The following is a 19968-nucleotide window of genomic DNA, read 5'->3' as shown; positions in this document are numbered from 1 at the left end:
TTAGTGTTTTTGCAAACTGAAAACTGGTTCTAGGTTTGATTTAAGATGGATAGATTTATTAGGATGAAAAGATGTTTTGGGTTAAATCTGCAAAACAGAGAAAGGTCTTGCATTGTTTTGCAAAAGTATTCATACTTCAACTTTGAAGTAACTGAAACATTTTCAAATTATGTCAAAGAACAATATGAAACACTTTGTTTTACGGGGTTTTTTGTGATAGACTAACACAACATACTTCATGATTTTGAAGTGAAATTATTTTTGAGTAAGGTCTAAAATTATGGCATTTATTTATAGTTGTTTACACTGGAATATTGTCTTTAGTCGGCTCAATGCAAACACAAGGCACTATAAATAGTATTTTTGAACTTTAGTTATTTTCCAGTTCAGATTTTAAGTAATATTTCTGTTTCTGTTTTTCTTTACCAGTGAAGCAGCTCTCTGACCATGCATTGTTTAAATGTCAAAATGTCAACTTGCAGTTCATCCTGATCTACAGCAAATAATTAATAAAAACCCTTTTTCCATGTCTTACTCTTACTATGGCTGCTTTTGCTGGATTTTACGGTTAAGAATCAGCTAGATGTCTAAAATGTCTCCTTCATATCGATGTGTCTCTCAATCTGAGCTCTCTGTGCCTCTCTTCCACTTCAGAACAAGGTCGTTTGGCTTCTGTTAACATGTTTTATTTAAGAACATTAAAAGTCAAAGCGGTCTTTTCTTCTGTCTTTAGCCTACAGCTGCTGTTATTCTGGAGTTCATGACCATGATGGCCATCTGTCACACTGCAGTCCCTGAGCGCGTGGAGGGAAAAATCATCTACCAAGCCGCTTCTCCAGGTATTACAGCTTACTGTTCTCTTCTGGTATATTATCCCAGCATGTTGTGTGTGCCAAATGGCTCTGTTCAGTTGTTAAATTGACTGATAAACTCAGGATTGGTCTTTGTTGTAAACATTCAAGAATTTTTCTTGCAACATTTTACAAGTTTATAATAAAAAGAAAACATTGTTTAGGACACATTTTATCTATTTATAATCCCAAACCGCTTCTGTATGCACCCTCTGAAACTACATAACAAACAATACTGAACCTGCTTTTAGGTGGTTTGAATAAAAATAATGTCCTTGAAGCGTTTCTGTGATGATTAATTCTCCGTGTAGTGACCTGTGAGCCTGGGCAATGGAAACGCTCTGTTGCAGCCTTCTGGCCCCAGTATCTCATATGAATGTAATAGTGCATTTATATAATCCTAAGAGCACAAGATCACACTATAAAATGCAGTCTCCTGTTTACAAAAAGCATGGTGTATGTCACTTTTGATTCCTTTAGCCTTAGCATGATCCCTCAGTCTCACACATTCACAGTTCAGTCTAAGGAATAGAGACAGCTGTCAGTCAGGAAAACATGCCCTTCAGTGCTTCTTTTAACTCCACAGAACTGCTACCATGACGAACACTAGAGAAAGAGGAAAACCTTAAAGCATTTACAATGAAATAGACAAGCAAAACAAGCCTACATCTGCATTATTTTGTCAGTGTAACAGTGTTTTGTCTCTACAGTTGAATGTAAATTTCAGGAAATGAGTGACTCATAAAGACTTCTGCATGCTTAAACATGCAATTTGAGATATGTTAAGCATAGTTGAAATTCGGCAACAAAAATACAATCCCTTTAAATGTTTTTACATTTTGGACCAACACACAAGTATAGCACAACTACAAATCTATCAACACACGGATCTCCAGCTAAACTGGAATATTGGTCGAGGGGGGCTGAATATCAGTACACAAAAATTGAGTTTAATTTGTAAAAAGTTTCTATTTCACTCCCACTAGTCCATAATTCTGCACCACTTTGTATTGTTCTGCCACATAGAATCCATTAAAATACATTGATGTTTATGGATTTGTGTGACAAAACATGAACATCAAGTAATACCAATATTTGTTCAATGTACTATTATAAATCTTTTTATATAAAATGTATTTTTTTAGCACGTTTTGATATTTTGTGTGAATAAAGGCTGTTTCTATTCTCCTCTTCTACTCTGTTTTTGGTAAATATATCAACGATGACTTCAGTTGGGAAAGATCCACATTTTCCTGTCTGTCTGATTTATTAATGTGATGCTTCAAACTCTCTCTGTGACCTTTAAGCCCACTGGGTGCCATTATCTATGTCAGATGTCAGCAGTAATTGCAGCAAGACCTCCAACTGAGAAAATATAACATTGTTTTGTCTTAATTCATTACCCTTGGAATATAATAACCAACAATGAATGCATTCTAAGTTATTGTCTTTGCAACTGTGCTATTGAACACTCTGATATCAATATGTTTATATGTTGTGCATCGTTAGTACAAACGCTTCTATAATGTACTGTACTACACTGCAGTTTCTTAAGCATTAATTACCTATTCCCTATATTAAGTTTCTGTCTATATTGTTGTTTTTTTCCCAAGGGGAGAAGATTTATGTGCGAGCTGTTAGTTCTTTAGAATTTCAAGCTCAAATTCCAAGTTATCTAAGGGCAACAATATGTCAACAGGTCTGTTCATGGCACGTTTTACTCCTTTATTTTCTTTTAAGATGAAGGCGCTCTGGTGAGAGCCGCTCGAAACCTCGGCTTTGTGTTTTCTGGACGAACCCCTGACAGCGTGATTGTGGAAATGGTAAGTCGAGACTGAGCTGAGGAAAGTAAAGCAGGCTGTTGTGTTGATAGATGGAACATGGAATGTATATAACACCGTTTTCCTGATTTCATGATGGTAAACATGAATACCATACTGTGGGACGCGGGAGTTAATCAGCACAGTTTATGTTAAATGCTAAATAGGAAACGTGACACATTTGGAGCATGTTTTCTGTTGAAAGAAATGGTTTCTAAGTCTTTCAGCCAGTGGTGGTGTAATGTGACCCCTAATAAGCCCCTATAAACACTCACCCTGCCAATAAACACCCATCTGCAAATAACAATAACTTTTGCTATTTAAAATATCATAAATACCTGTATTAAGGATATGTTCAATACTAGTCTTGTACTTTACAAAAATTATTTCATGGATGACCAGACCATACCTGTGCTTTTCATGTTTGTCTCTTAAGAGTGGTCCAAATGCCAGAAAAACATTGAGGAAAAAAAAGGAATGTTTCTTTCAGTCTTACATTTTTTTTCAATAATATCTAGCAAGTGTAAAACCGTCCAGTTTGTTTTACCGTTATTAATACTGTGGATTTGGAGCTGTTAGCTTAAGTGGCAAACATGATAATTGCACTAACCAGAACAGTTTTCTTTTTTTTAATCCTCTTGGGGCGTATATGTTTGTTCCATTTCCTAATCGCTTCTAAAGGTCTCATGATATTTCACCTCACAGTCTTCCCAATTAGGAAGGTTAATTGAATTTTACCTTGTTCTTCTGCCATCAGAAGGCAACTGATAAACAGTTTTAAACTGCAGTTAAGGCTGATTTAAATGAAGAGAAAGGGTTGGCTTGTGCTATTTAATGAAAGCTCAGACAGAAAACAAAGATGGAGGAGTCTCCATTGGATTGATTTGCTTAACTCGCATTTCGCTTACATTTTTTTCTTTTTTTCATTTTCTTTTCTTTTTTTTAGCCTGGAAGCGAAGAAAAGTATGAACTGCTTCATGTGCTGGAGTTTACAAGGTATTTCTTTTCTTTTAAATGCTACTGTTATTTCACACTGAGATTCTTTTTCCCCCTGTTTTTTTCACTTTCACCATCCTGTTTGGGCTTTTTGTTGTGCAGCACAAGAAAGAGGATGTCTGTCATCATGCGCACCCCATCTGGCAAGATTCGCCTCTACTGCAAAGGAGCTGTGAGTCTGTCTCTCTCCATGGCAACACATGACAGCCCAACACCACCATCGCCACTCTCCCCGCTCTGCCTCTCCCTCACATTAGGAAGTCTTTCTTTGAGCAGCAGGATAAAGGCTGCTTCGTATTACACATGTGCAGTGTGACAGACAGAAATGTTTGGTTTTATCTGCAGTGGTACAAGTCAGCAGAACCTTCTAAATTTTTTAGTGCATTACACTGAGAATAAAACATTTTAAGTTCTATATTTTGAATTTAGTTGTGATAACTGGAACACATTATCAAGAAGATCACGAAAATTCACACATATGATAGGAAATGGAAACAGATTCCATTTAACAACGCAAACAATTTCAGCCGGTTACTGTCTCTACCCTCTGGTTGTTGGTAACCAATGAGTTTTTATTTCCCTTCAGGACACTGTGATCTACGACCGTCTGGCCGACAGCTCAAGGTACAAAGAGATCACATTAAAGCACCTGGAGCAGTTTGCCACTGAGGGTGAGTGGAGAAATACTGCCCTCTGTCTCAGCTAGCCTGTAATGCACAGAAGACGGCGCTTATGTCTTCCTGGCCATGATGAGATGTTTTATTCTAGCAGCCCACTGAGGGTTTTTTTTTTCTCCCCAAGTGGTTTCACTCCCACTAATCTTTTTTTGGATAATTGATTTAGATGAGTATAAGGAGGAGTAACAACATAAAACTGTAAACTGGTTGGAAACTGCAGTAGAAGGAGCCCCTCATGTGCTATGTTCATACTGCCCCCTTGTGAAACAGCAGCAAAATTATGTCACTGGGAATATTTGATGTAGGCTAAATATAGCATTCTGGCTGGATTGTGAAGATCTTTGATCTGTCAATTAGAAAGAGCTGGAAATGGCTAAAAACAAACATCAGTTACTGTGAATTGTTTTGGAGGATACTATACATAAACTTGGTGCCATTACATTAATTTGGGTTTGAATTAATCTAATTAGTAAATGGGGAGCATGTGTGTACAGTCTAATCTCCGTATACATCCATCTCTTCTGTGAAGGTCCCAAAGGTCTGTTAGAGAACATTAGTGAACATGGAGATTCAAGAGACTCAACAGCATTTAGACATCAGTAAATGTCTTTACGTGTTTTCACTTTTCAGCAAGTTTCCATATTGTTCAAACAGAAAGTGTTGGTTTTTTTGCTATCTCCATTCTACAGAAATGTACCTGTTTGTCTGAGTTATTAAAAGGGGGCATATCAGTTATTTTAAAAAAATAAAAAGAAAAAAATAGGTGGTTTTTCTACAGATCAACACAATTCTGGGCACTGTATGGGAGAGATTCAGTTGAAACTATTTTCATAAACTGTATGAAAGGACACAATTTATTTACTTTTCCCTCATGGTCTGACTTTAAATGGGTCTAAAATGTTGCTGCTTTAAGTCATTTATGTCTACCTAAATGGTTTCTTTTTAGTAAATGCCAGAATGAAGGATTCTCAGGTTAATTAACAACCTGTGAGTGGAATGGCACACTTTGAGTTGTTTTCTAAGGCATCACTTCAAACACTGTCATCTTTTGTAAAGTCATAAGACAATGGAAAAAAAAAACAAGGTATCTGGAAAAAATTTGAAGATCTCCATTGGTCTGGTAGAGAAACAGAAAACACTGATATACACACAAATCCACAAATGGTGCACTTCAGTAATGTGGATAAATATTTTTTTTTATTGAGTAGTTGTTTGTCAGGAGACAAAATCTGAATGAGTATTGGACACTGCTTCTGACTGGATCTCCATTTAAGAAGTTGTGATTTTGCGTTCATTCCTCCAGGCCTGCGCACTCTGTGCTTTGCTGTGGCAGACATCAGCGAGTCGTCCTATCAGCACTGGCAGGAGCTGCACCACCGAGCCTGCACCGCCATCCAGAACAGAGCCCTGAAACTAGAGGAAAGCTACGAGCTCATAGAGAAGGTTTGTGATGAGGAACGCTCTGATTTTCTGTTGATAACACCCATTCAATTCAATTTAATTTGAGTTTATCACAAACCCAACTATGCTACAGTTATTGGCATCCCTATTTGTTGAGAGGAAAGTGGCCAGTCATCTTTCAACATTTTGCCATGTTGGATGAACTTATGATGTCTCATTTTTAGTTTTTTGTCAGAGGCCACCAGAGTTTTATTTAAACATGTTAAGGAAGAGGGAAGCAGGCCCACAGCGTAATCGATCATTCAGTACGCTGAACAGTGAATATAAGGAGATTGAACAGTGAGTGAAAACACATTCATACTTTGTTTCAGACTAAGCACACCACAGATGATCAGAGAGCTGTAATTTGGCTCATCTGACCAGAGCTCACAGATCCAGTTAAAGTTGATGTTTTGTCACCGTTCTCACTGTTTGAGGTGGAGAGATAAACCTAGGACCTTTACCAGTCTTGTTGGTCTCAGATCCAGTTTTTATTTCTCTGAATGTAGGAATAGAAGAGGTGATGCAGAGATGATCTCCAGCACTCTTGTCTTTCCCATTTCCAAGACCATTTCCAATGAAATTACTTTCTTTGTTGTAGTTTTACAGGATGGACAAAGAGAAACTGTCAATTATTTGGCTCTTTGGAAGGTGTTAATTTAAGGTGTAAAGCATAAATTGCAAAAAATGCTTTATTACATTTATTTCATAGAAACTGTTGAAGGTACTAATAATTGCAGCACTGGTTTAGTTTATACAATTATTATTTAATTTAAAAAAACAACCAGAGAATATACTAGCTCAGGATAAAAGTTAAGTTTTTACATTTTTGTTTGTGTAAGAATATGTTTCTCCAGTAAAAAAATACATTTATCATAAGGCATTTCACTCATTTCTACCTGTGGTGCTGCTAAATAGGGAGATGATTATAAGTGTAACTAGAAAGACAGGTGTAGCTATACATACAGAGATTCAGATGTTCTAAAATGTGTCCTTTTGGTTTGAATCTAAGCGTTTCTGCAGCAGGTAGTGTTGGTTTTCTATGCGGCTGGTGTGTGTGAAAGCGTGTCTCAAACACAGGAAGCCGCAGTTGTAAATCAATCTTTTGGCTCGTCTTCATGGCTGCTTGGGGCCGCCCAAAACAAATGGAGGCAATCAATCATGAGCCAAACATAAAAGCTTTCAAAAAGGAAAATGTAACGTGCGCTGCCTAATGAGCCGAGTGTGACACTGCGGCTGCCCACGGTTTGGGTTCACTGCTGCTCTGGGCCACCCACACCTCAACTTTATACAAATCAGCTCCACAAGGGGGCAGAATAGAGCCACAGTCAAATTTTATAGATGCAAAAGTTCCACACTTACTGTAAAGACTTTTATTGAGATCTGCTAAAGTCAATTAGAATGTCATTATAAAGTTATTTTATTTCAGTAAAAAAATTTGACTTCACTGAAAAAAAGCCGAGCACATATAGATTTAACTCACACAGTGATTGTTTTTAAGTGTTCATTTCTCTTAATTATCATGTTTATGGCTGACAGCTAATAAAAACTGAGAAATAGAAGAAAAATCTATTTTTTCTTCTATTTTCAGTATTCAAATTTTCCAGGAAAAATTGAATACTGCACAAGACCAACAGCAGAATGGATTTTAATAGAGAACTGCAGCATATTGAGAAGTACTGTATGTATGTGTACCATACATTTTGTGCATGAATGACTGCATCATTGCTGCGTTGCACAATTCAGGTCAGGTGAGTTTGCTGGCTAGTCAGTGATCATAGAAACAAGTATTGATACTTTTGGTGGTGTGGACAAGTACCAAGGAAACTGAAATCAGTATCTCAATAAATCAGTGGAGGGAAGCATGCAGTGCTCCTAAGATGTCCTGGTAACACTTGTTGATGTCACTTTACTTTCATCTGACTAAATGAGTTCAGTTCCTTCCCCCTGAACTCAGGTAAGGTGCTTCTGCCATCCTTGTGATGCAAAAAATAAGGAATGCAACAGTTGTACCGCATTTCCTGTATGTCTTTGTGGTGGTGACTTTTACTTCATCTCTCTCTGACTTCATCTGCAGCTCACATCTTCTGAATCTCCCCCAAACTCTTCAGTGGTCTTTGCTGCACAATCCACTAACAACAACACCTGGACTCAGCTAAACTGCACCTTGACACTGAAGTCTGTTTTAGACCTTGCAGATTGATATATGCCAAAAAAGCTTAAAGCCATTATTTTGGACCATTTTCTTACAGTTATGCTAAATACAATACCAGTTAAGTGGAGGTACTTTGTAGGAAGACTATCAGTAGACTGGTCCCTCAGGTAGGAGATCAGTTTGTTAATTTACAATCCGCAATTCTTTTTATACGGAACAGGAGCACATGAAGGCATCATCTTATTGCCTCAGTGCTTCACTACAAATCCTAAACAACAGACTGCTTTTAACCGATTTATGAAGTAGATGCCTTAATTCTTCTTTTCCACAAACTGAGGTAAAAAGTAAATATTTCAGACATAAAAAGTTGGTTATGTCAGAGCACATAAGTATAAGGTTCTTCCGCAGGCTTCCTGTTCCCAGCAAACAAGCAGGCCAGAGCTACACACAAACTGGCATTAGGGCTCAGGTCTCAATTTAAAGAGCTTCTCTGGTTTTTCCTCGCCTGCTGGCTTCTGTCTCCCCGCTGCCACTGGCTCTTGTCAAATTCTTGGTCTTGTGATGAGCCCTTACAAGTCCACAACTAACCCTAAAGAGCCCCAGTTTCCTGAGAAACTGACCAAAAGTGTTTATGGGCCTACTTGTGTGTGCGTGGGGTGAAATCATGTGAAGAAATGCGCACTTAGAGGAGCTTAAAAATTTATCCAAAACCTTTTAAGAATCCCTTGGTGGTTTTTCTGGGTGGTAAACAAAAAATAGTTGGAAGATTTCTTTTTGACCCACGTTAGCACTAACTCATATACTGTATATTCTGAACTTCTCTATGGTAGAACCTGCAGCTCCTGGGGGCCACAGCCATAGAAGACAAGCTCCAAGATAAAGTCCCTGAAACGATTGAGACCTTAATGAAGGCTGACATCAAGATCTGGATCCTGACGGGGGACAAACAGGAAACAGCCATCAACATCGGTGAGCAACAACAGCGAACTTATTAGTCTAGTTTCTAGTGCAAATATCTTAGTACACTTGAAATAATTTCACTTATAACATGGGAAAAATGTCTTGATAAAAGTGAAATAATTTGCCAGTCTAACTAGTACTTTTTCATCAATATTAAAGAATTATTTACTGAAAACAAGCTCTGATCATGCTGAATAGTCACTTCTACTTTTTGCCTTATTTCAAATGTACTAAGATATTTGCACTAGAAATAAGACCAAACATACTTGGTAAGGCTTTGTGTTTTATGTGAATGCTGCTCTCTGTTCTCTGTCATGTAATGTGGCGTGCCGTCTACCTCTAAAATCATCAGTGGTGTAGTTTGTAAACATTCTTTGCAGCAGAGTTTGTTTTAATTCTCCCTTTCACTGAAAACAACTACTTGTACGCAGAGGGAAGCCACTACTTAAGCTTCATACAAACTAAGCTCTGCTACCAGCTGCATAATGACTAACTGCTGCTGGAATTGTTAACACATGTACAGTAAAAACATTTACAGTGCCCTGCAAAAGAATTCCTTCCTTTTGAATGTTTCTTAACTTGTTTTAATGTATTTTATTGGGGTTTTAACAAGTGGACCAACACACTGTAGTGAATATTTCTGAAGGAACAAATGTGAAATGTGTGACAGAAATACGTATTCACATTTAATTACAGCTTTAAGTCTTTTCGTGCATTAGAGCAGCTTAACACATCTAGAGACTGAAATGTTAGTCTATTTTTTTATTAAGCTCTGTCAGGTTGGATGGAGAGTATATGTGAAAATCAATTTTTAAGTCTTGCCATAAATGTAATAGATTTATGCCTGGACTTTGACTGTGCCATTCCAATACATAAGATGCATTGGAATATCACAGTCCAAATCAAAATCCTAAGCATAAAGCCAGAGCCATTGTAACTCTGGCATTATGCTTAGGATTTTGTTCCAGAATTGAGCAGCATTTCTCCAACCATCTTCCCATCATATGTGACCAGTTTTTCTGTCAAAGCCCACAGCATTATGCTGCCATTGCCATGGTGCAAGGAGGAGACATTGTATTCAGAGTAATGTGCTGTTAGTTTTACAGACAATGAGTGTTTTGTATAGAGGCAAAAAGGTCAATCTTGGTTTTATTTGACCAGACCAGCCTCTTCCACATGTTTTTTGTGTCCTGTCATGGATTGTGCCAAAGTGCAAAGAAGTTTTCTTTAAACAGTTACTTTGTTTTTACATTAATGCTATATTAAAAACCTCTAAGGCCATTGTGCTTCTGCTGATTATTCAGCAGCATTAGATTAAAAGGGCTAAATAAAGATGCACATTTCTTTAAAAAAATTAAACCCATTTGTCTTTTTTTTCACTTTGTCATTTTTCACTACTTTGTTCTGGTTCGATACTTAAAATTTGAATAAAACACATTGATCTTTTGTGGTTGTACCATGAGTTAAGGTGAAAAAGTCATAAATTTTGCAAGACTAAGTAAAGCTGTTTGCAGTACAGGTGCTTTTTTTCCTCTTGATGTTCCTGCATCATGACACTTTTTGCTGCGTTTGTTCACCTCCCTGGTACAGATACTCCAGTCGGCCCTGCAGTCATTCCTCACCCAGCATGATAAACTCCGGATAAGCTCAATGTTGCTGTGTCACACACATTTAATGAAAGCATCTGTTGCAGGATGATGTATGAGCTCCCTACGTTGACGTGAAATAAATGCCATGCATATGTACTCAAGCAGGCCCCTCTTCTACATCTCACTTCCTCAGAGATTTTACTGTTGCAGATGTTATCTGGAAGGTAAACAACCCAACGCTGCCTGGCCGTTTCAGTTTGTAGTTCACGTCCTTGTTTGTCCTGGGATCACAGAGTGGATGACTACCAAAAGTGGATCAACCTTGAATACAGCCAACTCGGTAGCATAAAGTTTAGAAAAATAGCTTTTAAAAGTGGGTTCGTTTTTGCGGCTGCACCTACCACTGAGGCCTGACTGAATCAGCCTTTTGTGCCCACTGTGCCCAGATGTGAGGGGGCTCAGCTGAGGCTAATGCTCACTGGAAGTATTTTCACAGCTCCACTTTTTGGCTGAGCTGCTCTGTAAAAACTCTGCTCAGTATTTATGTTATTTTTTACTGTTTTCCTCACTGAAACATTATTCCCATTGCCAGTGAAACGGCGCTCCATACAATATTCCAAATTAAACTGATGATGCAGCTCAAGATTTGTGTTAACAGTTGAATGAAGCCTACACCACCCAAGCGGCTGATTTATTACAAATAACTCCTGCAGAGTTCATGTATCTGGACATAACCTAAGAGAGCTTTTCTGTAAATCTGGGCCAGTTCTATAAAAGAGCAATGTTTCTTTCTCCAGAAATACAGCCTTTTACTGCTTTCTCTGTAAATACGTTGCATGTTTAACCCTTGGTTTGATCAGTCACGTCAGCAGAGAGACACAAAATGAAATGCTGTTCTGGGTGCTTTCATATAAACCCGCTTTGATCAAACTCTCGTTTGATTGACTAGAAAGTCTGGTTCATTGGGAGAGATGTCCAGGTTTTGTATTCTTTCTACTTTACAATGATAATTATATAATGGTGAATAAGTTTGTGTTGGTCTGTCACATAAAATACCAGTAAAGTACATGGAGATTTGAGGTTGCTACCTAATGAAATGTGAAAAAGTTCAAAGGATATTATTTTGTTAAGGTTCTGTGTGAAGAATTAAATCTTGCTTCCTTTGTGCAGCTGAGATTGCTGTGACATGAGTGTCGTTATGCATTCCTCGAGGCTTGCCGGAACGGTTTTTAGTTCCTCCTGGAATTGAAAAGGCTCAAGAATTTAACTATGACAAAAAAAAAAAAAAAGAGTGAAATGAGTTAAAAGGTAAACACATTAGGCGGAAGGGTTGTGTCAAGAATTGACGAGTGGGGGAAGGGAACAGAGACGGTGTTGAGATGGGGAGACATTTTCCACACTGGCAAATTTTTGGACGTTTGCACCTTTGAACTTAAGAAAACAATCTGCTAGACCCCAGACCCGAGCCTGTTTGAGCTTAACTCTGAAACATGTTAATTTCCTCTGTGTGTGCGCACTGTTGTTTATTCATATGCTTATTTCATTTTCACTCTCAGAAAATGCCACCCATGTGTTCTCAAGACAGGTTATGTGGTAATTTCTTTAAAAAAAATTACTGAAATCTGCTTCCAGACAGAAGCAAAGTGTTGAAGCCCTCAAATATGTATGTGGTTATGCCACAGATGGCAGCTTTCTCATGCAGCCCCAGCGCTAAAGTGAAGACTTTAGTCTTGGTTCATGAAATATTTCTGTTTTCCCCCCAATGAGAGACTCCATCCACCACTTGCTGGTGACCCTGAGTGTGTGTCCAGGCCAAACCCTGTGGAGATCGTTCCCCAGAGAGCCATGTTGGGTAACCCAGAGTTGTAACTGCCTGTTAAAACAGGAAACTGACAAACTCTTGTAAACCAAACTCATTAGTCATGTCCTTAGACTGGAGTTCTCAGCTAGCTGTAACATTTAGATTTTTACAGCCCATTTAATTTTCTCCTTTTTGTAGTTTTATGCCTTTCATGTACTGGATGACCTATGCAATGATTTTGCTTCGGTCTTTTGTAATACATCAACAAGCTTCAGTACATTTCTTTTCTTTTTTCTTTCTGTGATCCTACAGGACATTCCTGCAAACTTCTTACAAAGAACATGGGCATGCTGGTGATTAATGAAGACAGTCTGAATGTAAGTATTTTTGGATTTCTTTGATCATAATTAAAAATTATCTGTATAAAACTAATGGGTGGCGGCCAAGGGAGGGGACCCTGGCGGTCCGATCCTCGGTTGCAGAAACTGGCTCTTGGGACGTGGAATGTCACCTCTCTGGTGGGGAAGGAGCCGGAGCTAGTGCGTGAGGTCGAGAGGTTCCGGCTGGAAATAGTCGGTCTCACCTCGACGCATGGCTCTGGTTCTGGAACCAGTCTCCTTGAGAGGGGCTGGACATACTTCCACTCTGGAGTTGCCCAGGGAGAGAGACGTCGGGCAGGAGTGGGCATACTTGTTGCTCCCCATCTCGGCGCCTGTACGTTGGGGTTTACCCCGGTGAACGAGAGGGTAGCATCCCTCCGCCTACAGGTGGGGGGACGGGTTCTGACTGTCGTTTGTGCTTACGGGCCGAACGACAGTTCAGATTACCCACCCTTTTTGGAGTCCTTAGAGGGGGTACTGGAGAGTGCTCCTCCTGGGGACTCCCTTGTTCTGCTGGGGGACTTCAACGCTCACGTGGGCAACGACAGTGAGACCTGGAGGGGCGTGGTTGGGAGGAACGGCCCACCCGACCTGAACTCGAGCGGTGTTCTGTTGCTGGACTTCTGTGCTCGCCATGGATTGTCCATAACGAACACCATGTTCAAGCATAAGGGTGTCCATATGTGCACTTGGCACCAGGACACCCTAGGCCGCAGTTCGATGATCGACTTTGTCATCGTTTCATCGGATCTGCGGCCGTATGTCTTGGACACTCGGGTGAAGAGAGGTGCGGAGCTGTCCACTGACCACTACCTGGTGGTGAGTTGGCTCCGGTGGTGGGGGCGAAAGCCGGTCAGACCTGGCAGGCCCAAACGTGTTGTGAGGGTCTGCTGGGAACGTCTGGCGGAATCCCCTGTGAGACGGAGCTTTAACTCCCATCTCCGGCAAAACTTCGAACACGTCCCGGGGGAGGTGGGGGACATGGAGTCTGAGTGGACCGTGTTCCGTGCCTCCATTGTCGAGGTGGCCGATCGGAGCTGTGGCCGCAAGGTTGTCGGTGCCTGTCGCGGCGGCAACCCTCGAACCCGTTGGTGGACACCTTCGGTGAGGGATGCCGTCAGGCTGAAGAAGGAGTCCTATCGAGCCTTTTTGGCCTGTGGGACTCCGGAAGCAGCTGATGGGTACCGGCGGGCGAAGCGGCATGCGGCTCGGGCGGTTGCTGAGGCAAAAACTCGGGTGTGGGAGGAGTTTGGAGAGGCCATGGAGAAAGACTTCCGCACGGCTTCGAGGCGATTCTGGTCCACCATCCGGCGTCTCAGGGGGGGGAAGCGGTGCAGCACCAACACTGTTTATAGTGGGGATGGTGTGCTGCTGACCTCTACTCGGGACGTTGTGGGCCGGTGGGCAGAGTACTTCGAAGACCTCCTCAATCCCACCAACATGCCTTCCACTGAGGAAGCGGAGCCTGGGGACTCTGGGTTGGGCTCTCCAATCTCTGGGGGCGAGGTCGCCGAGGTGGTTAAAAAGCTCCTCGGTGGCAGGGCCCCGGGGGTGGATGAGATCCGCCCGGAGTTCCTTAAGGCTCTGGATGTTGTAGGGTTGTGTTGGTTGACGCGACTCTGCAATATCGCATGGACATCGGGGGCAGTTCCCCTGGATTGGCAGACTGGGGTGGTGGTCCCCCTGTTCAAAAAGGGGGACCGGAGGGTGTGCTCCAATTATAGAGGGGTCACACTCTTAAGCCTCCCTGGCAAGGTCTATTCAGGGGTCCTGGAGAGGAGGGTCCGTCGGATAGTCGAACCTCGGATTCAGGAAGAGCAGTGTGGTTTTCGTCCTGGTCGTGGAACACTGGACCAGCTCTACACCCTCAGCAGGGTCCTGGAGGGTGCATGGGAGTTCGCCCAACCAGTCTACATGTGTTTTGTGGACTTGGAGAAGGCGTTCGACCGTGTCCCTCGGGGAGCCCTGTGGGGGGTTCTCCGGGAGTATGGGGTACCGGGCCCTTTGATACGGGCTGTCAGGTCCCTGTATGACCGGTGTCAGAGTCTGGTCCGCATTGCCGGCAGTAAGTCGGGCTCGTTTCCGGTGAGGGTTGGACTCCGCCAGGGCTGCCCTTTGTCACCGATTCTGTTCATCACTTTCATGGACAGAATTTCTAGGCGCAGCCAAGGTGTTGAGGGGATCCGATTTGGTGGCCTTAGGATCTCATCTCTGCTTTTCGCAGACGATGTGGTCCTTTTGGCTTCATCAGATCGTGATCTGCAGCTCTCGCTGGATCGGTTCGCAGCCGAGTGTGAAGCGGCCGGGATGGGGATCAGTGCCTCCAAATCCGAGGCCATGGTCTTGAGCCGGAAAAGGGTAGAGTGCCTTCTCCGGGTCAGGGGGGGTGTCCTGCCCCAAGTGGAGGAGTTTAAGTATCTCGGGATCTTGTTCACGAATGGGGGAAGAAGGGAGCGGGAGATCGACAGGCGGATTGGTGCAGCGTCTGCTGTCAAGCGGGCGCTGTACCGGTCCGTCGTGGTGAAGAGAGAGCTGAGCCAAAAAGCGAAGCTCTCGATTTACCGGTCGATCTACGTTCCCACCCTCATCTATGGTCATGAGCTTTGGGTCATGACCGAAAGAACGAGATCGCGGATACAAGCGGCCGAAATGGGTTTTCTCCGTAGGGTGGCTGGGCTCTCCCTTAGAGATAGGGTGAGAAGCTCAGTCATCCGGGAGGGACTCAGAGTAGAGCCGCTGCTCCTTCACATCGAGAGGAGCCAGTTGAGGTGGCTTGGGCATCTGGTCAGGATGCCTCCTGGACGCCTCCCTGGTGAGGTGTTCCGGGCACGTCCCACCGGGAGGAGGCCCCGGGGAAGACCCAGGACACGCTGGAGGGACTATGTCTCTCGGCTGGCCTGGGAACGCCTCGGGATTCCCCCGGAGGAGCTGGAAGAAGTGGCTGGGGAGAGGGAAGTCTGGGCCTCCCTTCTGAAGCTGCTACCCCCGCGACCCGACCTCGGATAAGCGGAAGAAGATGGATGGATGGATGGATGGAAACTAATGATGTAAAAACATGCAAAAATAAATGTAAAATATTTTCTTTTAATTAGTATATCTGTATATATCTGCTTTTTTAAACTACATTTCCACTCCCAGGTTTTTGTAAAATTTGGTTGTATGATCTCTCTTTAACAACTACTGTATGGTGCATATTTAATACTGCACAGCATTTTACTATTATTTTAAAGAATAAATAGAGTTAATGGTTCAAACCATAGGCCTCCAATTCCTGTCCTCAGGAGCTTTTGTTCTGCACCTTTAAGATGTAATTTTGCTCAAACACCTACATTAAGTGGTTAAATTATAAGCTCACTTTGCCATCAAGTTCTACAGAGAACTAGACATTCATTGACTTGAATGTCAATGAATGAGACCAGAAATTCAAATTGACTAACATCTAATTTTAGAAATTTGCACAGTCAGCCCAGCTATTATAACTTTAATGCTAAGATTTTGAAGACCCTGTCGAGATTTCCAAATCCAGTGTTGTTGCATGACAGAAGATAAAAGCTTAAAAAAAGCTAAAAATGTTACTGTACTATGTTCAGCATTCCTGTTACCTGCAAGTCTTGCTCTATCTTGCCTGAATGAACTGCATACATGTTTAAACATGTTAGAGGAAACAGTTTCATCTAAATATATTTTTACATCGCTGTCGTCCTCCTAATATTTACTTTACTAATACTGATTAAACTTTTTAAACTAAGTTAGCTTTCCTAACTCAGTAACTACATCCACACTAAAGAGTGTTGTTAAAGTTGATTGAACTAAAACTTTGCTAATTTTGGGGACACCAGCCAATTCCTCTGCGCATATATAGTGTAAACATGTTTCTGCAGAATTTACATCTGTGGTTTCTACATCAGCTCTGAAGATCTATTATTGCAAGATGTTAAAGAAACTTAAGATTCTACTTTTTAAGGAAACCTCTTGCTGTTGGCATGCACTTCTACGTGTCTAATTGGAAAATCTAAATAGGGCTACACACATTTTATCTTGATTAATAACAATTCATCCCTTGCTTTGGAAGTAACTCTTAATTATCCTCACTTAGTCTTTCTGGCAAATCTTTCTTTGCCAGAAAGATTTGCCTATATTAAACGATGATTCCACAGAGTGCCTTCCATAAAAACCCAGCCCACATCCTGAAATCCGCATTTGACATGACGACACCCAACAGGGAAGTCTGTTAACCCCCTTGCAGGAGAGCCATGTCTGTTGTTCCTGCGATTGAAAAGGGCAAGTCCCTGCAGTTTCAGCAGGGGAAAAGCTACATATGTCGACTGAAGCCAAGACTCCACCGGGTTTGGCTTTGTCAGGCAGAAAGACAGGAAAAAGACGAAAAGCTGTGAATGAAGCGGCTGGAGGGGGTGGTTCTCTGTGATGACGGACGGCCTTCACTCTGTCATACGTTTGTTAAACGTGATAAATGGAGCCGAGGTAGAATGTTAGGTTGGTGCATTCATACAGCCCACAGGCCAGTGCTTTGAAATGTCAGCTCCCATTCTGCTGTGGTTGAGCAGATGCTTACATAAGGCAGTTTGTTAAAACTCAGAAACAGAAAGCTGTCCACCAAGACAGAGAGCCAAGCTGTGGGGTCAGCAGATATGAGAGCACTTATTCAAACATAGATCTTTTTTGCCTGTTTTCAGTCCCAAATATGCCTGAACTACCAATAGTTTCTAATTTAAAGGGGGCCTATTATGCAAAATTTACTTTTTATACGTTTTTATGCTTCCCTTTATGTCTAGACGTCTTTTTTAAAAAAAGAAAAAAAAGTTCAAGCACTTAAAAAACCCACCCAGGCTTTTCTTGGTAATAAGTAAATGTTTTTTGGTATCTGCAAAGCAAGCCATTTCAAAAACCTTCCGATAAGTCATATTTGATGAACACCACCTAGGGACCCCTGCTGAGCCCAGCTCACCACCAAGTATCCCAAACAGAGCTCCAGGATGTTTAGTTACCTGGTTTTATTGCTACATGCACTGTACAATTACTGCTAGAAAACGCAATTGTTTCATTATTGACTTCCCATCCAGAAACATTTTGCTGCATTCTTCTTGGTTGTGTAAGAGGCTCTAGTTCTACTTTTCAAAAATTTGCAGTTGTGTAATTGTGCATCTGTTTGCAGCCATTTTCAAGTGCCAGTGTAAATGTTCAGTTGGGGGCGTGGCCAGCAGCAGCTTATGTTGATTCAAATAGAGGCTCTAAACCAGATCATTCTGAAAATATATCCAAATATGTAGAACTGAGCACAGTAAAATCTAAATCTAGTAAATTTATTTTCAAAAAATATGAGCATGTTTTGTATAGGCTTGCCTCACCTTTACAAATAAATGTGCAAATCCATCTCTGTGCTTTTTTTATGAAGTTTGAGTGTCCCCTTGTTGTCGGCCTCTGTGTCTGAACAGATGATGACATTTGATCCATACAAATGTCCAGATTCCACATCATGATGGTCACGTCCTTTTGGCTGCATCAGTCAAGAACTATATCAACAATGGAGCTCAGTCTTTATTGGAAGCTCCCGTGGATTTCTGAATGGCCACCACATACCCGTTCCAAAACCAAACACTAGCTCGTCACATAGGCTCAACTGGTGATTATAGCCATAACAAAGAGGCTTTAGCCGGAGACGCGTAGCATTAGTGCTAAAATTCCTCAGTGGAAATAAGGGGGGAAATGAGCAAAGTACTTGAGGAAATTGTAAACTTTGCTTATCAGACTTTGTGATGGATTGCTGATGTCCCAAACAAAGTGAATTCTTTCTCATTCCAGTGGTCTGTACAGAGAGCATTTCATACATTGCTAATGCACTGAGATGTAATCTAAAAAGACCCAGGGTAACTCAGATCTAACTGTTGTACTTAAATTTAGATATCCCAGCCTGTGGGTACCTTGACCTCAACACATTCATGGATACACATGCGCTTGTCCGCTGTTCACCATCTCAAGCTGTTTTATAGATCCCATCAGGATGGTAAAGTCCTCCCAGCTGCTCTCGGCTTGTATCCTCTTGCTCAGCTTCTCTCCTATTAATCCATCATTTCTCTCCTTGCGTGTCTCTCAGTCTGCATTGCTCACTTTGTGAAACGTAAAGCCTCCCTCTCCAAATATTTCCCTTAAGCTGAGGTTTCAGAGTTCTGTTATGCCAGGCAAAAATTGCACGGTCCCCATGGTGCAATCTGAATGCTTTGACATATCTGACCTCCACACCAGGCCAGGCACCTTCCTCCTTCAGTTCTGAAAATGGTCTCCATTATTTCTTTGAGTTCAGCTGTTTGTGCATCTGCTTGGCACCACATATTCAACACTTTCTCTTTTATTTTATGTTCTAAGTTGAAGCTTGTTTATAAATGAACAATTTTCACTACGATACATAACTCCAAATATATTATTTATGTTTGAAGTTAAATAAAGTGGCTTCCTACCTGTCTGATAATAAGAAACTCTCTTCACCATCTGTGCAGAAGACAGAAGATAAAAACAGTGATCTCACCGCTCCGTCCTTTCAGACATGCTTGTATTCCAAGACAGTTGATCCTCTTGTCAGAATCGTTTATTTTTTTCCACCATCTCTTATCAGTCATCGTTGGATCTACTATAAAGATATCAGAATCCGTCTTCAATTTATCAAAGGTGTCGCCTCATAGCCTGAGTCTAAGTGTAATAAATATGAAAGATGATAAACATCCAGGATGAGAAGCAGATGTTCCTCAGCAGTTTGGTGTTAGAAACTGGAGTTAAGATGTAAGCTGATCAGACCTAGCAGTATGACCACCTGCCTGATGGAGAGTTGCCACTAAAGCATCCCTGATTTGCCATACTATGAATTCCACCAATACCTGAAGGTGTGCTGCAGTATCTGATATACTTTAGTAGATGGTACATGTCAAAATAACCTCCACATGTGAAGTTTTATCATAATTTAACAAAACCTTTCATTTTAAAAATGAACTTTGAAATTTAGACCCCAGTGGGAATGTCAGTAGGGTGAAGAACAATATGTTCTCTACATCGTACATTTGTTCAAGCTTTTTCTGAACAAATGTTTCAGACAAAGCTTGTGGACTTGTTTATTTATTATTTATTCAAAACTCTATAATTCAGGGACTGTTTTTTTACCTACTACAATACAAAAGAAATCTGCATATTCAAACAAACACGCCTTAAATTTACACACCTCATGAAGAGAGAGTTGATTAAAGAATTCAGTCCAGTTTTTGAAGAAAATTCCTGGGATAAATTAAGGAAATG

The 19968-nt window shown here is 41.3% G+C and overlaps 1 protein-coding gene across 9 annotated transcripts in view; it reads left to right on the top strand.

Annotated features, from left to right (window-relative positions):
- The window catches only part of atp8a1 (ATPase phospholipid transporting 8A1), a 108164-nt gene that overhangs the window by 51950 nt on the left and 36246 nt on the right, over positions 1 to 19968 (top strand). For all 9 annotated transcript variants that reach the window (XM_028008308.1, XM_028008306.1, XM_028008301.1 and 6 more), the window contains 8 exons: positions 734 to 839; positions 2592 to 2674; positions 3618 to 3667; positions 3770 to 3839; positions 4254 to 4338; positions 5648 to 5787; positions 8770 to 8908; positions 12602 to 12666. In XM_028008308.1, coding sequence (XP_027864109.1) covers positions 734 to 839; positions 2592 to 2674; positions 3618 to 3667; positions 3770 to 3839; positions 4254 to 4338; positions 5648 to 5787; positions 8770 to 8908; positions 12602 to 12666 — 738 coding nt within the window. The remainder of the gene's footprint in view (positions 1 to 733; positions 840 to 2591; positions 2675 to 3617; positions 3668 to 3769; positions 3840 to 4253; positions 4339 to 5647; positions 5788 to 8769; positions 8909 to 12601; positions 12667 to 19968) is intronic.

The sequence above is a fragment of the Xiphophorus couchianus genome, chromosome 23, assembly GCF_001444195.1.
Source record: "Xiphophorus couchianus chromosome 23, X_couchianus-1.0, whole genome shotgun sequence".
Taxonomy (NCBI): Eukaryota; Metazoa; Chordata; class Actinopteri; order Cyprinodontiformes; family Poeciliidae; genus Xiphophorus; species Xiphophorus couchianus.
The sequence above is the reverse complement of the archived record's forward strand: the minus strand, read 5'-3'. Positions and strand labels throughout refer to the sequence as shown.